At 35.3% G+C, this 24187-nt stretch overlaps 1 protein-coding gene across 1 annotated transcript; it reads left to right on the top strand.

Annotated features, from left to right (window-relative positions):
- The first annotated feature begins 585 nt into the window (after positions 1–585).
- LOC6042858 lies at positions 586–23296 on the top strand. Its single transcript, XM_038261119.1, has 6 exons — positions 586–1006; positions 1444–1817; positions 7679–7963; positions 14407–14574; positions 22435–22586; positions 23220–23296. The coding sequence occupies exons 1-6, from the start codon at positions 617–619 to the stop codon at positions 23294–23296; spliced, it is 1446 nt and encodes a 481-aa protein (XP_038117047.1). The 5' UTR covers positions 586–616.
- Positions 23297–24187: the final 891 nt, after the last annotated feature.

Genomic DNA, 24187 nt, shown 5'->3' with positions numbered 1-24187 from the left:
CGACGAACTTGGAATGGATGGGTTGTTCAGACAGAGTGAAACTAATCGAAACATGCGAGTTTGGGATTTCTGTATGTATGGTTTTCAATAATTAAAATTTAAATGAAATTATTATAGGGAACACTTGTCTTTAGCACACTAGGCATAAGGGAGCGTTCTTTTATTGCGTAACGCAAAAAAACGGATTTTTAGAACCCCTCCCCCCCTCCTCGTATCAAAATTTCCATACAAATTTTAAAATTTTGTATGGAGCGTAACACGGCCTCTGACCCCCCTCCCCTATTGCGTTACGTAATAAAAGAACGCTCCCTAAGGAAAGCCCTAAGGAAAATCCCATTATTAGTGCATGAGAAAAGTTACAATATTGTCTTATCGTGCTTACTCAAATGTCACTCCGGTATATGATTTCCAACATTGAATAATTTCGCACATCTGACAATATTGTGTGTCACCCATCAATCAACTTTTGTTTTTCGAAAAACTCACCAGTTCAATGGAATCAAAGAATTGTTAATAATTTAGTATTTTGTAACTTCTTTATATGCACTCATGTGAGAAAATGTAATCACAGTTTAAGTTGCGCCTTCTCCTGCAATAGTAGTGTCTCTGACTAATAATGATGATTCGAATAAGCTTAATCTTTAAAGTTAATGTGAGCATTCTGTTGCTCTTTGCAATTAGTGCTGATTTGTCTCACGATGGCAACAACGGTGAAAATATTTCAAAATTGATTTACGAATTTATCACCAACTATAAACGGTTGAAATTTGGCATAGTGTTCACGTGTTCGCGAGAAGTAAGCGAGGACATTTTACCGTTTAACATCGTGACAAAGCAATTAATGCGCGGGAATGTGACGCTCAGAGCAGTTAGTGTCGACGATTACGACGAGCTGAATTGTTCAAATTTTGGAAATTATGCACAATTAATGCGTGGATTAATTGCTCATCATCAGTTTGTCCTGCTCGATATGAATTGTCCGAGGGCGAATAAAGTGCTGTTTGAGGTAGGAGCTTAGACATAATTGTGATTATGTTTACAACCATTGTAAAGTTGAATATTTTTGAGTTTCTACAATTACCACACGGAGAAAAAAGAGTTCTCAAAATCGTGAACAAGCGTTCATGAAAATGGGAACCACGAACAAAGTGTTCAAATGCCATGGTACGTTTTTCAAAATCGTACCATGGAATTTGAACACTTTGTTCGTGGTTCCGAATTTCATGAATGCTTGTTCACGATTTTGGGAACTCTTTTTTCTCCGTGCAGAGTGAATTTGTGTGAACATTATCCAAAAGTCTACTCTTCAATTAGTCTTGTGCAACCAATACCCTTCAACGTTCCTTCCAAACCACAGCACCCAAACTTATGATGATGATGCTGTTAGAATATCGGTGGCCAAAAGCTCGTCCTAACCAAAAACCTGCCACCCATAACTTACAGGCCTCGCGATACGAGCTTTTCAACGCTTCGTTCCACTGGCTGATAATTGATAAAAAAGCATCATCCACCAACGACGACGAAGCCCCGGACGGCACCGGCCCGGATCGATTACAGCGCGGACAATGGCGCAATTGCCGGCGGCGGTCGCAGGTTCCACCACTTTTTGGCCGTGGTCCTCCTGCTGTCAGCGGTGGGAACAACGGCAGCTTCTGTTCCGACGATGGCGATGAAGATACTACCACGTTGGACCGCCTGGAAACAATGAACATCAGCATCAACGCGGAAATAACACTGGTCCGGGAGTCCAGCGTGGCCGGTGGTGCCACGGCCAACGGTGACCGGCGCCGGAAGGTCTATGCGCTCTTTGATATTTGGTAATCCAATAAAGAACAGCCCGTTGTAGTATAGGTACCACTCCTCCTCTATAGATGGTGGCAGGTAGTGTTGTGGTCGGTCCTTTTGTAGACTCTTCATTGTGGATTCATTGTTCATGTTTATGCACTATTCATAGAGCCGAACGTTCTGTATCGCAAGAGTGTGGCTTGATTTCATAATATTGTGATAGCAGAAAAGCTACTTATTGTGTATCAAGCTGTTTTACCATATGTGTATAGATCACCCATGTTATATTTTTCAATTGTTCTACTGAGCAGTTCTCTAGGATTTCGGTCATTCGATTTTTTTGTATTTTTTAATCCGACTGAAACTTTTTTGGTGCCTTCGGTATGCCCAAAGAAGCCATTTTGCATCATTAGTTTGTCCATATAATTTTCCATACAAATTTGGCAGCTGTCCATACAAAAATGATGTATGAAAATTCAAAATCTGTATCTTTTGAAGGAATTTTTTGATCGATTTGGTGTCTTTGGCAAAGTTGTAGGTATGGATACGGACTACACTGGAAAAAAATGATACACGGTAAAAAAAATTTGGTGATTTTTTTATTTAACTTTTTATCACTTAAAATTTGATTTAAAAAAAAACACTATTTTTATTTTTTTTTATTTTTTGATATGTTTTAGAGGACATAAAATGCCAACTTTTCAGAAATTTCCAGGTTGTGCAAAAAATCATTGTCCGAGTTATGAATTTTTTAATCAATACTAATTTTTTCAAAAAATCGAAATATTGGTCGCAAAATTTTTTCAACTTCATTTTTCGATGTAAAATCAAATTTGCAATCAAAAAGTACTTTAGTAAAATTTTGATAAAGTGCACCGTTTTCAAGTTAAATCCATATTTAGGTTACTTTTTTGAAAATTGTGGCAGTTTTTCATTTTTTTAAATTAGTGCACATGTTTGCACACTTTTGAAAAAAAAAAATATTTTTGAAAAGCTGAGAAAATTCTCTATATTTTGCTTCTTCAGACTTTATTGATACGACCTTTAGTTGCTGAGATATTGCAATGCAAAGGTTTAAAAACAGGAAAATTGATGTTTTCTAAGTCTCACCCAAACAGCCCACCATTTTTTAATGTCGATATCTCAGCAACTAATGGTCCGATTTTCAATGTTAATATATGAAACATTTGTGAAATTTTCCGATCTTTTCGAAAACATTATTTTCAAAATTTTCAAATCAAGACTAACATTTTAAAAGGGCGTAATATTGAAAGTTTGGCCCTTTTGAAATGTTAGACTTGATTTGAAAATTTTGAAAATAATGTTTTCGAAAAGATCGAAAAATTTCACAAATGTTTCATATATTAACATTGAAAATCGGACCATTAGTTGCTGAGATATCGACATTAAAAAATGGTGGGCTGTTTGGGTGAGACTTAGAAAACATCAATTTTCCTGTTTTTAAACCTTTGCATTGCAATATCTCACCAACTAAAGGTCGTATCAACAAAGTCCGAAGAAGCAAAATATAGAGAATTTTCTCAGCTTTTCAAAAATATTTTTTTTTTTTCAAAAGTGTGCAAACATGTGCACTAATTTAAAAAAATGAAAAACTGCCACAATTTTCAAAAAAGTCACCTAAATATGGATTTAACTTGAAAACGGTGCACTTTATCAAAATTTTACTGAAGTACTTTTGATTGCAAATTTGATTTTACATCGAAAAATGAAGTTGAAAAATTTTGCGACCAATATTTCGATTTTTAAAAATCAGTATTGATTAAAAATTCATAACTCGGTCAATGATTTTTGCACAACCTGAAATTTCTGAAAAGTTGGCATTTTATGTCCTCTAAAACATATCAAAAATAAAAAAATAAAATAGTGTTTTTGCAAATCAAATTTTAGTGATAAAAGTTAAATAAAAAATCACCAAATTTTTTTACCGTGTATCATTTTTTCCAGTGTAGTCCGTATCCATACCTACAACTTTGCCAAAGACACCAAATCGATCAAAAATTCCTTCAAAAGATACAGATTTTGAATTTTCATACATCATTTTTGTATGGACAGCTGCCAAATTTGTATGGAAAATTATATGGACAAACTAATGATGCAAAATGGCTTCTTTGGGCATACCGAAGGCACCAAAAAAGTTTCAGTCGGATTAAAAAATACAAAAATTAAAATTGAAGAAAAAAGACCGATTTCGTAGAGAATTGCTCACTATGATTTATTGTATCCCTTATGCTCGTGCGCTTAATTTTACTAGTTTTGTTTTCCTTTTTTAAAGGCTTTTGCCAACAATGCAAAATATTTAACGCATAAAATTTTCAAGAAATTTGTAAATAAAATAATGTTTTCTGACACGAAGTATTCACCAAATAAATTTTATGAATTAAATGTTATAAGATTAACTGAGTACAATGTCTATTTTAGCCATTATTAGAGTTTCTACAAAACAAAGATGTATTTTTCATTGATATTTTGAAATTACATAACGACATTAGCTTTGAAAAAAAGTTACAGCGGACTAACATGCCAAAATATCGATCTAATTTAAAACTTCTATACATTGTATTTTCTGAAATGTCAGTTAAACGAAATGTGTCTGTTTTTCACGTGTTGCGTCCATCCCGGGAATTCCCGAGACAAAAATCTCTGGATTTTTCCAAAACCGGAAATTCCCGAATCCCGAGATTTTTTTTATATTTTGTCTCGGGATTTCTCGAAATTGAAAACAAATCAAATTTTGGTCTAGAAATTTAGATTTGGTTGTGGAAATAGATCAACAGTTGAACACTTAGTCATCTATAAGAATTGAAAAAAAAAAAATCAAATTATTCGCTCTACAGCATTGCCTTGGCTTGACCGTAGGCTTGATTGTTGAGGCAATTGAAAAACCTCTTTTTACACCTTAGCTTCCATCCACCCCGGGATTCGAACTGACGACCTTTGGATTGTTAGTCCAACTGCCTACCAGCGACTCCACCGAGGCAGGACCCAGGGAGACGACTCTTACACTGAGCTAACGACCTAACCTCTAGGTTAGACCGGGACCAACATTTACTTCCCCGTCCGACGGAAGGCGTGATCAGACAAATCTCGTCTCAAAATTTGCCACCGGGACCTTCTGGGATCAAACCCAGGCCGACTGGATGAGAGGCAACCACGCTTACCCCTACACCACGGTCCCTAATCTATAATCTATAAGAATTATAAAGCGTAATTTGTATTCGGCATACATCAACATAAGTTTGCCGCAAAATGCGTTGCGCCTTAAATATTTTCTTTAAAATTTTATTTATTAAAAAAAGGCTTAGTAATAATACCGTAATCTGGGGCGAATCGAGACTACAGTGTGAATAGGGACAGTGTGAATAAGAGCACATAAAGCTTTTAAATTTGGAAATGGATGTACACATTTTGTTGGTCTGAGTCTGTTCTTACCGAAACTAACCAGCAAAAATAAAATATTGTGCTCCAACATGGTTAAAACGGCATTCCCAATTCGCCCCATGTGTCCCGATTGACCCTAATTTACGGTATTCACGTTTATTTATTACTTTAAACTTGAAAAAAATATGATATTTAAAAAAAATATTTAAATTTTCATCAAAACCGGTACCTGTTTAAAAGCAAACCCCTTATGTAAACATATCAATTTGTTTCAAATTATTTGCGGTTGGATTCGCAATCCAAAGGTCATCAGTTCGAACCCTGGCGTTGAATGTTCTTTTGAGTAGCACGAGGTTTGGGCTTCCCATTAAAGCCAAACTCCTAGGTTCGAGCAGAAACTTGCAATAGAGTTCACAAGGTACGGGGGTCGTAAAAGTGGGTGGTTTGTTTTTTTTTAAGCCAGTTTCAACCTTTAAATTAAAAAGTGTTTAAAAATGCATTATACACCAATCTAGTTGTTTTGCAATCATAAGTTTTCAAAATATCTAAGTAGGTACTGACGATTTTTTTTCTTTTTAAGAAAGTTTTTGTGGTAAAAAAATCGGAGTTTTCCAAAATTAAAAACAATTTTAATCGATTCCAAACATGCCAAATATGATTTTAAACGTAAAAAATGCATTTCAAATTGTTTGCACTTATAATTCCATGCACATATGGATGATTTCTGTAAAAATATTTTTGCCCCATGATTTTTCGGGCCGATCTTGAAGGAAGGGAAGCCCCATAAACTAATATTTGCGGTTTTTAAAAGACAGATTTATAAGAGCCTTATTAGACGTAACTCAATTTTCCTGTTTCCTTTTATGTTATGCACTTTATCTCAGAAACCGGTGGTCTAAACTTCAATGTTTCTTAAAAAAATCATATAGTGTTTTTGAACTTTTCCAAAAGAAATGATATCAGAAATGGACTGTCATGGACACAGTCAAAACAAGTTGGTGAGTTTTCTATTTAAAAAAAAACTCTTTTAAAAACAAAAAAAAATCAAAACTCAGTTGCTATTTTGGTGCGTACAACATTTTCATGATTTGCTTTTCCTTTATAACGTGATGGGAGCAAGGGCGTCTATGTAGCGGTGTTCCTACATCCGCTACAAATTTCTAGTGCTTTGGGAGGGAATAGGGGATTATTTTAATTCTCAGCAAAAAACTTATGCACGTGGGTGTATAGATTACGGAGTAAAAGATGATCGAATTGTTCACCTAGCGCTCACATTCGATTCCAGCACGGACGAACGGACATGACACGGGGTTTCAAAAAGTGAAGCAGGTTTTCTTTTACTTCTTCTTGGCGAAAACCTGCGCAAGAGAGATCGCTTATGTTCAAATCTTCGCGCCACGTGTTTTTTTTTGAATTTTTTGAAATGGTCATATGAATTAATATAAAAATACCATTTCTATAATTTTTTTGAGAATTTGAGTAGACATGGTAAATTATAGACAGTCATAAAGACAAACTTAATGCCAAAAAAACTGTTTTAGCACCATACTAGTGCTAAATGTTTTAATTAATTATTGCATAAGACATTTTGAGAAATCATGCGTAATCGCGCGATGCTACTTCGACAACTTGAATGTAGATGGCGCAAGTGATAGTTTGCTTCAGAAATTTGAAGAAAATTTATTCCTGGTGTCATGTCCGTTCGTCCGTGATTCCAGCACCAAGTTTCCTGCAAATATGGAGGTCATACATACACACACATACAACATTTACATGTTTTGCTTTTGAAATGTTTTTAAATAACCTGAATCAGTTTCAATAATCACATTTTGATTGTTGGAAATAAAAAAACTCTAGAATTCTCCATAATAAAAAATACGGATTTTGAGACATTTATTTCAATAAATTAATTTTTAGTTAATTTAAAATCAGCAAAAAACCATTATTCAGTGTACAAGAGACACCACATCGAACAGCCAACTTCTTTTGGAAAATCACTAACAATGTTTTAGTCAAATAAAAAAATATAACAAAAAGTCGATGATCGAAATTCTAGAGAATCGCTCACTGTGAAAAATTTATAACTGTAATTTAAATACTCGAATGCAATCAAGTTAAATTTCGTAGCTTTTAGGCTAACAATCAAACGATCAATAGTAAAGCACCCTGTACTCGCCACCCAACGCAATTACTGTAATCTCATTACTGACAAGTTAAGGCATTCGCAAATCCGCTTGATCTTGATTGGCAACTGTCCCGAGAGGCGACGTCGCCGAGAACTGCCCCTTAATGGCATCTGAGTTACATGCACACAAGCACACACATACATCACGCATTAACGTCCGTCTCGTTCCCCGGAAATAAGCCCTCCGGAAGCCAAGCGTCATTCGCCACGCCACAGTTAACAACTAATTACCTCTTTCCCCCCCTCCTCTCCACCCGTTTGATCTGGTTCCCTTAACCGCATACCACGTGGTCTGCGCTCCCCTCCCAGGAACCCCGGCTTCATCAGCGGTGGCCAGCTGAACGTAACCGCCATGGGAAATTACGTCGTGGACAACGCCGGTGGTGGCCGGTTGACCGTGTGGTTCCACCAGAGTACCGTTGTCCGCCGCCGGGACATGCGAGGCCTTAAGCTGAAGATAATGACCGTCGTTACGCAGCGTCCGGGCATCCCGTTCGAGGTGTACCTGGCGACGCCGAACAACACCCACCTGGACTCGGTCCACCGGTACAATTTCGGGCTCATGTCCTACATCAGGGATTACTTCAATTTCAGGTGAGAGGGAGCACCTTTTTTTGTGTGGTTTGGCTAAGTTGATTTATTGATTTATTTTTTTATTTGTTAAATGCTCTGAAAAATATCACTAATTATTACTTATAAGCTATTGTACATTGTAAGGTGTTTTGAATAAGGTGAAATTTGTTTTAAATAGTCAAATTCTAGTGTATGGAAAATTGACTCCACTTTAATACATCAGCAAATTAAGTAATATAGTGGCAACATTAACTTTTGCAACGTCCCATCATCTTATTTATAGCTCCCGGGGAATGGTCCCTAGCTCTCATATAACACACACCAGCTGGGCAGGCACCAGAAGCCAGCAGCAGCAGCTCATTCATCTTTCACACATGATTGATGATGATTATGACGATAATGATGACTTGAATGTGCGATCATCACGATGTCCACCAGCAGCTGTGACCCCATCGCTCTGTCCTGTTTCTTCCTGATACACACACTTACATGCGAGAGATTTTTCTTTCACTTTTACCCCGATAGTTTTCGATGGAAGAAAAGTCGGGAAAAATTGATACTAATAAAATAAAATACACTGGCACTGACTGAGATATACAGGGTGTTTGGTTCATGGATGCGGATACTTGGTGGTTGCCTAAAGGACCCCGAAATATGAAAAAAAGTCTTCTACGGCATGGTCGAATTCTCATCCTAAACCGAGTTAAGTAGAATTTACTGTTTTGAGGAGTTTCTACACTAAAATCGATTTATCTCATGATTGTGATCACGAAAAGCTTCGCTTCTGATTTCATGTGAAAGCTGAGTAAATTTCACGATAAAAAATGATTTTTGAAATTTTTTAAACTTTAGTTAAGTCTGCCTACAGAGCCTTTACATTTTTTCCTTGCCCTAGTGTTGTTGGTTTTTTGCATTTATTTTGCGTAAATGGCAGGTAAATGGTTTGTTTTATGTATCAAAACGATGCTCCTAGATCCTCTCTACAATTCTCTCTAAATAACCATTTCCCGAATTCTTTTCCTAAAGCCGCTATTTTAATTTTATTGGTGAAAAAATCGAAGCCAGAAAACCTGATATGGTACCTTAATAAATCAAACCGACGCCTGACAGAGCATCGCGCAAAGCATACTTGATCAACGCGCGCGCGGCCGCATGTTTGCTGGAAGGAGGGTGACAGTAAGAAAACAAACCACGTGTGCCCATTAGCCTGTCCCATTTTGAGGTCATGTCGAGGAATTTCAGGTGCTCACTTCTTAAATGGTAGATTATGATGTTAGGAACAATGTTTTCTTAGACAAGAAAAAATAATAAAATACTTTCTCGCACCCCCTAGTCGATTTACTGAAAAAAGTCACTTTTTTGAACAAATTTTCTAAAATCGCTTGGAATCAATACAAAAACTGTTTCGATCAGGTGTGTATTATCTTCAAACGATAGGTTTTTGTCCATAGATTAAGATGCACTATCAATATTGGACGAAAATTTAAGTTTTGGACTCTCCCAGGCGGATTTGTGTCGAAAAAATCGCATTTTTCGAAACTTTTTCAGAAATGTTCATTTAATTCAGGGTAGCCTATTTTCCCAGTGAAACCAATACGTGCAGCTTGTAGGAAATTTTATGGCGAACATTTTCTCTTTGAGAAAATGCAATTTCGACACTCCAGAGCCAAGATATTTGAGTTTTAGTGAGGAAAAAGTGCCAATTTTCAAAATTTCTCAGAATTCTGAAGCAAGGCCTACTAATTACACGATGTAGCAAGCACATGTCTCAAAGGTCAGGGTATGCTTTTATAGTAATTTTGGCCGCTGAATCCGAATCTGAAATCAAATTTCGTGCAAACAGTGATGTTTTGGAGCTACACCCTTTTGGAATGTTATTTGCGTGTTTAAGAGGCAGTTTTTGTAAATATTGCTCGGTTTGTTCTAGAGTCGTATCGAGGTGCTCCGATTTGGATGAAACTTTCAGCGTTTGTTTGTCTATACATGAGATAAACTCATGCCAAAAATGAGCCCTCTAAGACAAAGGGAAGTGGGGTAAAACGGGCATTGAAGATTGAGGTCCAAAAAACATAAAAAATCTTAAAATTGCTCGTATTTAAGTAAAACTTCATCAATTTCAACTATCTTAGATGCATTTGAATGGTCTTTTGAAGCACTTCAAAATGAGCCATAGACATCCAAGATTGGTTTAACTTTTCTCATAGCTTTTGCAAATTACTGTTAAAAATTGTTTTTTTAAACCTCAATATATTTTTGCAACAGCCTCCAACACCCATACTCTTTTAGTTCAAGTTAGGGAATTTCATGGACTATAAGCCTACGGTAATAACTTTTGGCCAATCGCAGTTTTTCTCATAGTTTTTCGATTTTTCTATAACAAACATTTTACAATGTTAGTTATTGTCCTGTTGTTTAGTCTCACTTTTGTCATATTCGAAATCCTCGGAAAATTCAAACTCCAAACTGGCATGAGTTCATCTCATGTATAGACAAACAAACGCTGAAAGTTTCATCCAAATCGGAGCACCTTGATACGACAACAAACCGAGCAATATTTACAAAAACTACCTCTTAAACACGCAAATAACATTCCAAAAGGGTGTAGCTCCAAAACATCACTGTTTGCACGAAATTTGATTTCAGATTCGGATTCAGCGGCCAAAATTACTATAAAAAGCATACCCTGACCTTTGAGACATATGCTTGCTACATCGTGTAATTAGTAGGCCTTGCTTCAGAATTCTGAGAAATTTTGAAAATTGGCACTTTTTCCTCACTAAAACTCAAATATCTCGGCTCTGGAGTGTCGAAATTGCATTTTCTCAGAGAAAAATGTTCGCCATGAAATTTCCTACAAGCTGCACGTATTGGTTTTACTGGGAAAAATAGGCTACCTAAATTAAATGAACATTTCTGAAAAAGTTTCGAAAAATGCGATTTTTTCGACACAAATCCGCCTGGGAGAGTCCAAAACTTAAATTTTCGTCCAATATTGATAGTGCATCTTAATCTATGGACAAAAACCTATCGTTTGAAGATAATACACACCTGATCGAAACAGTTTTTGTATTGATTCCAAGCGATTTTAGAAAATTTGTTCAAAAAAGTGACTTTTTTCAGTAAATCGACTAGGGGGTGCGAGAAAGTATTTTATTATTTTTTCTTGTCTAAGAAAACATTGTTCCTAACATCATAATCTACCATTTAAGAAGTGAGCACCTGAAATTCCTCGATATGACCTCAAAATGGGACAGGCTAGTGCCCATCGCATTGTGGAAAAAAGTTCGTTTCAGAATTGTTTTATTACCGCAGGTATTTTGTCTCGCGTTCTTTTGGCAAACAGGTTAAAACAAAAGTTAAGGGACGGCTATTTAAGGGAAAGAAGGCGTTAATTATTAAAATGAGCTAAGATGCAATAAGTGCGGCATAGGGTCTCGTTGAAGGATTTCCACTGTTGTTCAGTGTGCGGATCGTTTGATCCAACAATAAATAATTAAGCTGATTAAACCAAACATTTTAAAAAATCCCATTGACAATGCAAATAAATGTTCAGTTAGCAGGAAGTAGATACTTTGCTTTTTTAGAGTTCTACTTTTTGCATTACAAAAGGATAAGTTGGATTGTTTCTTGCGTACATAGGACAAAAGCATACATTTCCATCAAGCACCAAATGTTGGCATATCAACACCCTTTTGTTTATTTAAAACTTTTGAAAAGGGTTTTTAATTGAATAGCTCAATCAAAATTCAAATGATTCGCTCTACAGCATTGCCTTGGCGTTCTTGATTGCGAGATTCCTACTCGAAACTAGGTATTCGAAGGCTTGATTGTTGATGCAATTGCAAACTTCTTTTTACACCTATGCTTCCATCCACCCCGGGATTCGAACTGACGACCTTTGGATTGTGAGTCCAACTGCCTACCAGCGACTCCACCAAAACAGGACCCAGGGAGACGACTCCTACATCTGGATTGAGCTAACGACCTAACCTCTAGTTTAGACCGGAGCCAACATTTACTTCCCCATCCGATGGAAGGCGCAATCAGACAAATCTCGTCTGAAAAATGCCACCGGGACCGTCTGGGATCGAACCCAAGCCGACTGGGTGAGCGGCAACCACGCTTACCCCTACACCATGGTTCCCGGCTAGCTCAATCAAGACCTAATTCGGAATGTGATCATAATTTGATAAAAATGTAAAATCAGCCAATTTAATAGAAAGGGTTTCTTACCTCTGTGCTTTAATCATAACATGTTGAAAATCGTTTTATGAGAGATTTTTGTTTATAAACGTGAATTGATATTTTCAATCATTTTCAAACATTGCAATTCGTTTTAAAGTAAATAAAAAAATGCACGCATAGAATAACAAAACTTCTAAAGAAACCTAAAAAACTTTTGGAAGAACTGATTTAGTTATTTAAGGAAGTGCTTACTTATTTTATTTATTTAAGGAAGTGTTTATTTATTTAATTTATTCATGATAAACCACCATGCACGAATTCTTATCGAATTAAACATTCTTTCAATAAAATCTTTTGCTATCCAATAGATGGATTTGAAATGTTTTTGGTAAAAAAAAAAAATTATGATGATTAAATGATTAAATGATTAAATGATTAAATGATTAAATAATTAAATGATTAAATGATTAAATGATTAAATGATTAAATGATTAAATGATTAAACGATTAAATTCTTAAATTCTTAAATTCTTAAATTCTTAAATTCTTAAATTCTTAAATTCTTAAATTCTTAAATTCTTAAATTCTTAAATTCTTAAATTCTTAAATTCTTAAATTCTTAAATTCTTAAATTCTTAAATTCTTAAATTCTTAAATTCTTAAATTCTTAAATTCTTAAATTCTTAAATTCTTAAATTCTTAAATTCTTAAATTCTTAAATTCTTAAATTCTTAAATTCTTAAATTCTTAAATTCTTAAATTCTTAAATTCTTAAATTCTTAAATTCTTAAATTCTTAAATTCTTAAATTCTTAAATTCTTAAATTCTTAAATTCTTAAATTCTTAAATTCTTAAATTCTTAAATTCTTAAATTCTTAAATTCTTAAATTCTTAAATTCTTAAATTCTTAAATTCTTAAATTCTTAAATTCTTAAATTCTTAAATTCTTAAATTCTTAAATTCTTAAATTCTTAAATTCTTAAATTCTTAAATTCTTAAATTCTTAAATTCTTAAATTCTTAAATTCTTAAATTGTTAAATTCTTAAATTCTGAAATTCTTAAATTCTCAGAAAATAAATAAATGTACCATTATTTTGAAATTTTCGATATTTTTTATCAAAGTAAGATCACATTCCGAATTAGGTCTTGATTGAGCTATTCAATTAAAAACCCTTTTCAAAAGTTTTAAATAAACAAAAGGGTGTTGATATGCCAACATTTGGTGCTTGATTGAAATGTATGCTTTTGTCCTATGTACGCAAGAAACAATCCAACTTATCCTTTTTGTAATGCAAAAAAAGTAGAACTCTAAAAAAGCAAAGTATCTACTTCCTGCGAACTGAACATTTATTTGCATTGTCAATGGGATTTTTTAAAATGTTTGGTTTAATCAGCTTAATTATTTATTGTTGGATCAAACGATCCGCACACTGAACAACAGTGGAAATCCTTCAACGAGACCCTATGCCGCACTTATTGCATCTTAGCTCATTTTAATAATTAACGCCTTCTTTCCCTTAAATAGCCGTCCCTTAACTTTTGTTTTAACCTGTTTGCCAAAAGAACGCGAGACAAAATACCTGCGGTAATAAAACAATTCTGAAACGAACTTTTTTCCACAATGCGATGGGCACACGTGGTTTGTTTTCTTACTGTCACCCTCCTTCCAGCAAACATGCGGCCGCGCGCGCGTTGATCAAGTATGCTTTGCGCGATGCTCTGTCAGGCGTCGGTTTGATTTATTAAGGTACCATATCAGGTTTTCTGGCTTCGATTTTTTTTCACCAATAAAATTAAAATAGCGGCTTTAGGAAAAGAATTCGGGAAATGGTTATTTAGAGAGAATTGTAGAGAGGATCTAGGAGCATCGTTTTGATACATAAAACAAACCATTTACCTGCCATTTACGCAAAATAAATGCAAAAAACCAACAACACTAGGGCAAGGAAAAAATGTAAAGGCTCTGTAGGCAGACTTAACTAATGTTTAAAAAATTTCAAAAATCATTTTTTATCGTGAAATTTACTCAGCTTTCACATGAAATCAGAAGCGAAGCTTTTCGTGATCACAATCATGAGATAAATCGATTTTAGTGTAGAAACTCCTCAAAACAGTAAATTCTACTTAACTCGGTTTAGGATGAGAATTCGACCATACCGTAGAAGACTTTTTTTCATGTTTCGGGGTCCTTTAGGCAACCACCAAGTATCCGCATCCATGAACCAAACACCCTGTATAAACCGATTTTTCCCTCTTTTCCCCACCCTCATTTTGGTAGTTTCATCATGCGCCGGACCAAGAGTTGGGGCTATCTGCGGAACGGAACCTTCGACGGGATGATTGGGGCACTGTCCAGGCGGGAGGTCGATCTCGGTGGGTCGCCGATGTTTTTTCGCCAGGAACGGCACCGGGTCGTGAGCTACACCACGCGATCCTTCATGGAAAGGTGAGTTAGATGGAACGTGGGAGATTCATAAAGGATTTTTGTGTTTTGTTCGTGATATTACCTACATAAACCAAATTTGCTAAAGCCGATTGAAAACTGTAAGGGAGGGCGAGGAGACTTGATAAGCTTTTTGTAACTTGCATTAGTCCAATGCAAAATTTATTTTAAATTTTGTCGTACTCCTCAAACTCAGACTTATTGCACTTTTATTTAAAATTAGAATTATTTTATTTTTTCACACTTAAAATAATTAAAAACTTCAAATATTTCCACCAAAATTGAGCACGTTTAGAAAAGCTGATAATTTTGTTTACAAAACATTTTAAAATGATTCAAACTGCAGTATACGGTAATTTGTTTCCAAATTCAATGAAAAATGGTCAAAACTGGCTAACTATTGCAAATATTTTGATGATTTTCCCCATACAAACTTCAAAGGTATATAATGAAGGCCCTCAAAAAGTGAAACAGTTGCTTTTCTCGATACATTTTGACGATTTTTCCCATACAAACTTCAATCGATTTGAGGGAGGGGTTCCCGTGGTCAGAATGAGCTCAAATTTGGAATTTAGCCTAGTGATGGGTCATTCTTTGATTTTAGGGGGTAGCTCCGAAAAAGCCTGGATTTGGACCACCCTACTGACCAGTCTGAATGGAATTACCAGGATTACTGACAGTATGTTTTGGGTGACGTAAAAGAGGTTTTGGGTGACTCACCACACACAACTTTCGGACGCCTAGAAATGAGCAGAAACTTACAACAGAGACCACAAAAGACCCGGGGTCGTTAAAGTGGATTACTTTGCTTTTTTTGGCAGTATGTCACGGATTACTTTGATTTCTCAGAAATCAGCTACAACCCAAGTAATTTTTTCCAGGAATTCTACAAGAGCTCTTCAAGATAGCTACAGCATAGTAGTTTGGACCGCGGTAGGATAAAACTGTCTTCAAGTACTCTTCCAAACTCCTGAAGAAGTTTTGAAGAGAATTTTATCCTACCGCGGTCCAAACTGCTATGCTGTAGCTATCTTGAAGAGCTCTTGTGGAAGCTCCTGGAAAAAATGTTACTTGGGACGGAATTACTCAAAATTAATAAGAATTACTTGGAATTACTGCCTAGCTTCCAGCATATTAAAAAAATCTTTTGAATTAGATCGACTAACAACTGTCAAATGCTCAAAACATCGACATCAGTTTGACAACTGGTTTTAACGTTTGAGTGCTTTTTCATTCGAATACATCAGTGATGTCAACCATCGTGATGCTCATTTTTGGTTCGCGGCACATTTTTTGTTTGTGGAGCAATTCTCTACCAAAACCGGAAATGGATTTTATTTGTATTTTTTGATTTGGCTCAAACTTTGTGGGGGCCTTTCCTATACCCAAATATGCTATTTTGTGTCATTGGTTCACCCATACAAGTCTCCATACAATTTTGGCAGCTGTCCATACAAAAATGGTATGTAAATATTCAAACAGCTGTAACTTTTGAGTGAATTTTTTGATCAATTTGGTGTCTTCGGCAAAGTTGTAGGTATTGTTGAAGACTTTTGAGAAAAAAATAGGTACACGGAAAAAAAATTGAGGATTTTTTTATCAACTTTTTTTTTACTAAAACTCAATTTCCCAAAATACGTATTTTTTGATTTTCGAGATTTTTTGATATGTTTTAGGGGACTAAAATCTGCAACTTTTGAGCCATAGAGAAACATGGTCAAAAAATCTGCCGCCGAGTTATGAACTTTTGAAAAAATAGTGATTTTTGGAAAAAAATCGAAGTTTCATGCAAAAACAAGTTTGACATTATTTTTAAATGCAAAATTGAATTTGCAATCGAAAAGTACATACATATTTTTTGATAAAGGGCTCCGTTTTCTAGATATAGCCACCGAAAGTTTGATTTTAGCGAAATATTTGCAGATTTTCAATTTTTAAAAATAGTGACCATGAGTGACCATTTCTAAAAATATTATTTTTGAAAAGTTCAGAAAATTTGCTATAAAATTGTCTAAGAGACATTGAAGATTGGACCTCTGGTTGCTGAGATACAGCGGCTTAAAGAAAAAGAAACAAGAAAATTGAAGTTTTCTAAGTCTCACCCAAACAGCCCACCATTTTCTAATGACGATATCTCAGCAATTAATGGTCCGATTTTCAATGTTAATACATGAAACAATCGTGAAATTTTCCGATCTCTTCGAAAAAAATATTTTGAAAATTTTAAAATCAAGACTTACATTTTAAAAGGGCCAAACATTGAATATTACGACCATTTTTTTGAAATTTTTTTTTCCGTGTACCTATTTTTTTCAATAGTCCTCAACAATACCTACAACTTTGCCGAAGACACCAAATTCATCAGAAAATTCACTTAAAAGTTACAGCTGTTTGAATATTTACATACCATTTTTGTATGGACAGCTGTCAAAATTGTATGGAGACTTGTATGGGTGAACCAATGACACAAAATAGCATATTTGGTCATAGGGAAGGCCCCCACAAAGTTTGAGTCAAATCAAAAAATACAAAAAATAAAAATGGTCGAAATCGGCCGATTTCGTAGAAAGTTGCTCTGTAGTACTTTTCAGTTACGGAATTTGACAAAGTTGTGTATGAAGAACTTGTAGAACACACCAAATCGTACAACTTTGCTGAACATAGTGTTAATTTTTGATGAATACAAAAAAGTTACAACCAAAAATGCGTTAGGCAAACAAAAGCATCGCGAACCATTGGTCCTGAGGTCTGAAATCTTCTTGTAACTTTTTGCGTAAGAATTTTACAGCTATACAATGTTCTGAAGAAATGTTGCTGTTGGTGAGTTCTACAAATGCTTCGAACACCATTTTGTCGAATTCCGTAACTGAAATGCACCACAAACGAAAAATGTGCCGCGAACCAAAAATGAGCGCCGCGATGGTTGACATCACTGGAATACATTTGAATTATCGAGCATTCAAATTAGCGGACATTCTCCTAATCCGCTCTGTACTTCTTAGAATTATAAAAGGCATCAAGCAAAAGCAAAATGCATTCTACAGTTTTCCATTTAAGGAACTACCAGTAATTAATTGCATTAATGAAAAATACACGAATTACTGAGTAACTATGGAATAACACGAATAACCGTAAACTGGGGTCAATCGGGACACATGGGGCGAATTGGGACAGCAGTTTTAACCGTACATCCATTTTTAGTCCCCCATCCTGGGAATTCCCGGGACAAAATTCCCGGGATTTTTCCAAAACCGGGAATCACCGAATCCCGGGATATTTAATAATTTGTCCCGGGAATTCCCGAAATAAAAAAAAAAAACAATTTTTGGTCAGGAAATTCAGATTTGGTTGTGGAAATAGAATAACAGTTGAATGTTGAATGACTCATAATCGATAACAATTTTAAAGCATTATAATTTGTATTCGGCATATAATAGAATTAATTTGGTGTAGGGAAAACTGTTAAAATTTTAGTTCACCGATCTGCAAAATGCTAGGCGCTATAAATATTTTCAATCTGATTTTTTATATTTTTTTAATATTGAGATAGCTACGTATATTTATGATTTAAAATTTTGAAAAAAAAAATCAAATCAAATTATTTTTCATCAAACTCTGGCCCAATAATCAGGACAAATGAAACAAATTAAGACAGCCATTTAGCCATTTTTGCATGATTTGAATGACTTTGGTTAAAACAGGAACAGAACAAAATAATTTCACTGAACACCGTTTTTAAAATTTATTGCTCTAAAATCTATTTCGTTTTTTTTCCTAGTTAACGGTAGTATAATACATTTAAGTTAATTGGTAAAACATGTATTTTTGCAAAAGTTTTTTTTGTGAAAGTTGACCTTTTCAGCACAATTATCAATATATAAAATTTATATATTTTTTTAGTTTGATGGTGAATTCAACATATGGATGTTTGAAAAAAAAAATCCATTCAAAAGGCGTTTATTCGGGATTGAAAAAAATGTAAATGTGTTTCAAAAATTTCCCGGAATCCCGAGAATTCCCGGGATTTCAAAAATATTTTTCCCGTTTCCCGGGAAATTCAAAACCCGGGAAATTTGGACGCCCTATCCATTTCCAAATTTAAAAGCTTTAAGTGCTCTAAAAACTGATGTCTCTATTCAGACTGTAGTCCCGATTCACCCCAGATTACGGTACTACGGAATTACTTGCTAATTCCGGAATTATATCAATTGCTGTTTAATTCAGGAATTACTGAATTACTTGCTCAAAATCCATATACTTCCAGATTAGTGACCTGTCTGACACGATGCTGGAAACCCCTTGAAAGAATCGTTCCGATTGATTGAGTTAAGCCCGAGAACCAGCGAGTTTATGTCACCATATCAGCTATTTTGGGAGGCTTAGGCGACAATGGGAAGGTTGAATATAACCTCCTGAATGATGTAATTTTACCTCAATTTACACTGATAAAGTGACATTAGGGTAGAGTAGTCATCAATTGGTTTTCAACTTTTAATGATTTTTATAACATTTAGACACTCTACAAAAATAAATACTTTTCGAGCTTAACATCATGTTTTGTGTTATATCATTGCAAATTTTCCAATTAAAAACTTCAATTGACAAAAGTTATACTTAAAAGTATTTGAATTATATAACAACCTTATATTTATAGAGTCCGATTGGCGATGCCTTTCCGTCGGGTCGCAGGGTCTTTTTGCGTTCGTCGTCGGTGTGCAACAACAGCAAAACCTTATCATACCATTTCAGCTCGATAAACATCGTAACACGTCGTTCGCTTCGTTAATCAGTACCCCACTAAACATCAATCATGCAAAACTCGTAAAAAATCTCAATTTAAAAGTCCTTCATCATTTAATTACAAATGATTTTGGTTCTATCTTTCCACAGCCGGCTGTCTAAGATTGAACAATTTCATTTAAAATTTAACAACCGATAAACGGGAAATGTCTCATCCGTAGCATCCGATTGCTTGCCTTGAGAATAATATATAATACCGTTCAACAAACACTATGATTTTGGGTCGCATCATCATCTTCTATGATGAATCCTGACCAAACACTCTAAGTTACTAACAAATTTGCAGGTTCCTGGCGCTTGTGGGGTGTAAGCACAGAGTAAATCAGCTGCCCTAGTAGCAACCTAACTAATATTCCCGTCCCTTATAATCGAGATCTACAAACTGACATGGCGGGCGCCGTTGGTGGCCAATGACTGTGACCTATTCGCAACTGATCTAGTTTTGGCAATCATGGTGTTTTATCTTTTCAGCGCATTCATACATGCTGTTGACAAGGGAAACACCACTAGATCGTCGAAACCTATGATCAGTAGTGCTGAAAGGATATCGACGTCGTCGTGCTATCTTGTCGCACCCGCCATTTTGACGTTTCGAGAAAAACGCGTTTTAATGTTTGACCTTGAATATTCAAAAACGAGAGCACGCAATGTAAACAATAACAAACACGTTTTGTTTGGCTCACCATTCTGTGCATTGTCCCAAAGTTTGGTTGAAGTTGGTTGCTGGAGTCCCGAGATATAATTACAAATGTTTACGGTAGTCTAGCTTGTACGTGCGACAAACGCATCCTGACTTTCCTGGCCTGAAATCCCTTTGGCCTTTTGTCGCACTTACATTAATTTTCATGGAGTGACAAGATAGCACGACAAGATTGAAACTAGTTTCATATATAAAGTGACAAAAATGCACGGAGTTTTTTCGGTTTTTGTTGAATATCTCAGCATTGAAATCGAATTTTGGGGATCTGTGAAGGTCAAAAGGTGAGGCATTGTGAGCAGCACAAAATGGCGTTTTTAACTCAATTTGGCCCAAAATGCACGTACGACAAGTTAGCACGATGGCGACGATATTACGGTTCTGTTCAGCAATGGAGGGGCAACCATGGGTGGTCTCTCATGCTCATGCTTGTGCTCATGCTATAAAAACTTTATATTTATAATAAATAACACTATTTATTTGGTTAAATAAAGTTAAAACTCAAAAATTGTGCCAAAAATCACCTCCATTACATGTTTTGTAAGATTGCCTTGGATTTTAAAATGTTTAATCAAGAAAAATCAAAGTGTCTCATTCACGGTGTGTTTCCAAGAACAAACTTAAGACAAAGGTCTGATATTTGGCTCCATGAAAGAAGGGCTCTTTCCCGACATTTTGCGGGGACCGGTAAAATATTTCGTCGGCGGGTCAGAGCAACTTTTTTTCAAAGATATTTTTTCGATTTTATAGGATTTTTCTTCAGAAAAGTCGATGGAAATCGATGGGTTCATGTTCATATCCATCAAATTTCTTATGAATGTGCCTAGAGACACTAAATTACATATTTGATCTCAAATCATAAGTTTCCAACCCAAACTTACCAGATTTCTAGCTTTCTTTGAAATAGCTACAACATCCAAGCTGGAAACTTTTCTTTGTACAATTTGTCATAAAAATACAGCAACAGATTGCCCGGATACAAATTAGGGCTTAAACCATTGCTAAACTTAATATTTCATTTAAAAGCTATTTATTACCCAAAAGGTTCCACATATTTTTTTTCAATATTCTGCCATATAACACGAAAATATTTTAAAACATTTTTCGAATCAATCACATTGTAGAAAACAGTTGTCTGAACAATTTCAATAAAAAAAAGTATCAATTTTGGTTCAATATATGCAGAGATATACCCAATTTCGTAAATGAAAAGTCACTTTCTCCAAAATTTCTCGATTTAGCTCCCATTTAAGCGATGAACACCGCCTACTGAGTTTTTATGATTCTAATAACATAATTTCAATAAATTTCTTCAAAATTTTGTATATGTTTTATGTTTCAGCAAAATGTTTTCATCCTTAAAAAATTCAAAGATGATTTTTGGTGAACTTTTAGATCAAAGCCCGCCTAGAGGCGGGGATTGGGTTGTAAAGTTTGAACTCATACAGCTTTTTTGTGTATCTCTTTTTGGTTATCGTGAATCTTTGTTGTTAGGAGTAATTGTTGTCTCTGATAATATGTAGGATCCATTTTGGTACTCCGTGACTTTCACGAAAATTCGTGAATGAGAATTTGAGCTTAGTACCGTTAACTGGGGTGAATCGGGTCTAAATAGTGACTGCAGTTTTAAGAGCACTTATAAACTTAAAAGTTGTTCAGTATATGTTCTATTCGAAACCAAGCAAAAATAATCAATTATTGTACAGTAACGAGACTGTCCCAATTTGCCCCATGTAAATTTAGATAGTTTTGATTGCATTCAGCACATGATTTTTTTTTATAATGTTAAGTTACTTAATACCCTCTATTCATCATCATCAACTTCCTAGTTTTCTTGAAAAGGTCCAATTAAAAAATCACGTATTGCTTTTAGGTGTTTTTTTAAATTCCCCTGGCTCAAGGCGGTTTTAAAAACATGTAAATAATCTAGAACTGTTAAAGTTGTAGAGTTAAACCTTTGTTGAATTAGAGTAAAGTTTTCAAACATCACTTTATGAACAACTTTATGTACCGCCTTCGAGAAATTTGAGGCGATGTGTGCCAAATTTCGCCCCAGAAGGTATGTAATTGTAAATGTTTATCTTTTGCAACATTTGATTGAAACAACTTTTTTTTCTGAAATTGTGAAATATAAAAATGTTTGAAGAAGTTTTTGTTTTCTTAAAAGTTTTATTACTCAGCAACTTTAATTTCTCTTAACTGCTCTTTTTATTCTACCGAATTAAAACTCTGTATACTAAGGGCCGAAACTATATCAACGCCATCAGTGCCATCAGCAGTGGCCAGCTGATACACTTCCCGACTCTTCCGGAGCCAAGTATTTTTTGCTGAATCGCTCGCTTTCACTTCTTTTCTCCTTTATTAAGGCCATGCTTCATCTTCCGACATCCCAAGCGGCAGAGCACAATGCGGAACCCTTTCCTGCTGCCGTTCGAGACCGTAATCTGGTATTTGATGGTGTTTTGCGGAGCCCTGCTGGTGGTGGTCCTGTTCGCCAGCTACCATTTTGAGGAATCAGGTAAGATCTTCTTAAGTCTTCGTCAGTCCGAAAGTTGAGGTAAAAGGGGAAAACAGCTTATAAATAGATAACTTAATTCGCAGCTGTCACATGACGAAAGCACAGAAAGGAGATGCACCATTGCACAAAAACGAACTCGGAGAGCTAAACCGAAAGAAAAACTTGCACAACATTTATTGAGCCCACAGTAAAGAGTTTGCTGCCCGAGGGCTCTGTGGGGGAGGAAAATGGAACGGAGAAAAACTTTTTCCTGATGGCCACCATCGCCAAAGACGTTCGTCGTCTGGCTGTCTCTTTGGTCGCCTCTGCAATGATTGATGAAGCGAAATCTTGGCCCAAAACTATGTGAGTGTGGGGAGTTCTAAGCGAGAACCACAATTGGACCATCTTTTCTGTGCTTGAAGGAAGGGTACAAAAAAACACACACGATCGAGTGGATGGAATAAGAAAGAGTTTCTTTTTCAAACACGTTGCATAATTCTTCCTTTGACCGGCATTTCAATTACCTTTGTTTCAAGAAGAACAGATTTAAAAATGTTTAAAAAAATCTTTCAGTAGAAAATTTAGAAGCAAACTTAAAATTTTATGTGGATTACTCACCGCTTTAATACACTTTTTTACCATCCTCCAAAGAGAATCCACCGTTTCCTGCGGTATCAGCAGAAAGTGGAACATCCGGCAAAATCTTCACGTTTGTGGATCTTGAATGATTCCTTTGATACAAGCATATATAAATTTTTATTTCTTCCTGCTCCGTGCTTGCCCGGGAGCCTTCAGAAGTTTCGTTTTGCTACAGCCGGCAAAGTCCTCTCGTGGACGTTTTAGCTAGTCCACAGAAAATTTCAAATTTTAATCTGCAAAATGAGAATTGAAGTACTTTTGAAATTGTAGAAAAATAGTTTAAGTACATTAAATTTTGGATAATTTCAAAAAAAAAAAAAAATCAGAATTCATCTACCGTCAGAGGGGGTGACATTGGGTCTGGGGGGTGAGATTGGGTCAAAGTGATTTTTTACGGATTTTACAATTTCTCAGGTTATTCTCAATGAAACTGAATTCTTTTGAAGGGGTTGTGTATGGGACATCTTAAGATGACTTCGCTGAAAATATCTCGTTCCTAGAACAAATCCTGTTATTTTGGCAGATGTCTAAAGTTGGGGTACGTTTTTGACCAAAAATGACCTCTCGAAAAATCATTTTTCTAATATTTTTGTTAGAATTGCTCGAAAACTACCCAAATGTTTGAAAATCTCCACTTCAAACATTGTAGTGTGTCAATACGATTCCCTTGAACAAGAAACGCTGTTGGATGACTTGTTTTTACCATATCGTTGTATTTGAGCATCATTTTAGTTTCATTTGACCCAATGTCATTTTTGATATTCTATTACGTATTTAACTAGATTTCTTGGAAATTTAATTTAAAAATGCAAACATGACGAATTTTGATAAAGTTATGGTTGCAAAGAAAGGATCGCATGAGAACAAAAATATTGATTTTCTAAAATATTTATACTCACAAAATTTCCAGTAAAAGAAGTTATTCATGTACTTGTGTTTAGCTAATTGGATATACACAAGTCGACTACGAAATTATGGGA

Source organism: Culex quinquefasciatus, chromosome 3, assembly GCF_015732765.1.
Source record: "Culex quinquefasciatus strain JHB chromosome 3, VPISU_Cqui_1.0_pri_paternal, whole genome shotgun sequence".
In the NCBI taxonomy this organism is placed as follows: Eukaryota; Metazoa; Arthropoda; class Insecta; order Diptera; family Culicidae; genus Culex; species Culex quinquefasciatus.
Note: the sequence above shows the minus strand (reverse complement) of the source record. Positions and strands in the feature narration are given on the sequence as shown.

Coding starts and splice junctions, on each gene's coding strand:
- LOC6042858 (XM_038261119.1), top strand. CDS start 617: ATGATGATTCGAATAAGCTTAATCTTTAAAGTTAATGTGAGCATTCTG. Junction 14,575..22,434: donor ACGCGATCCTTCATGGAAAG/GTGAGTTAGATG, acceptor TCCTTTATTAAG/GCCATGCTTCATCTTCCGAC. Junction 22,587..23,219: donor CTACCATTTTGAGGAATCAG/GTAAGATCTTCT, acceptor CATCCTCCAAAG/AGAATCCACCGTTTCCTGCG.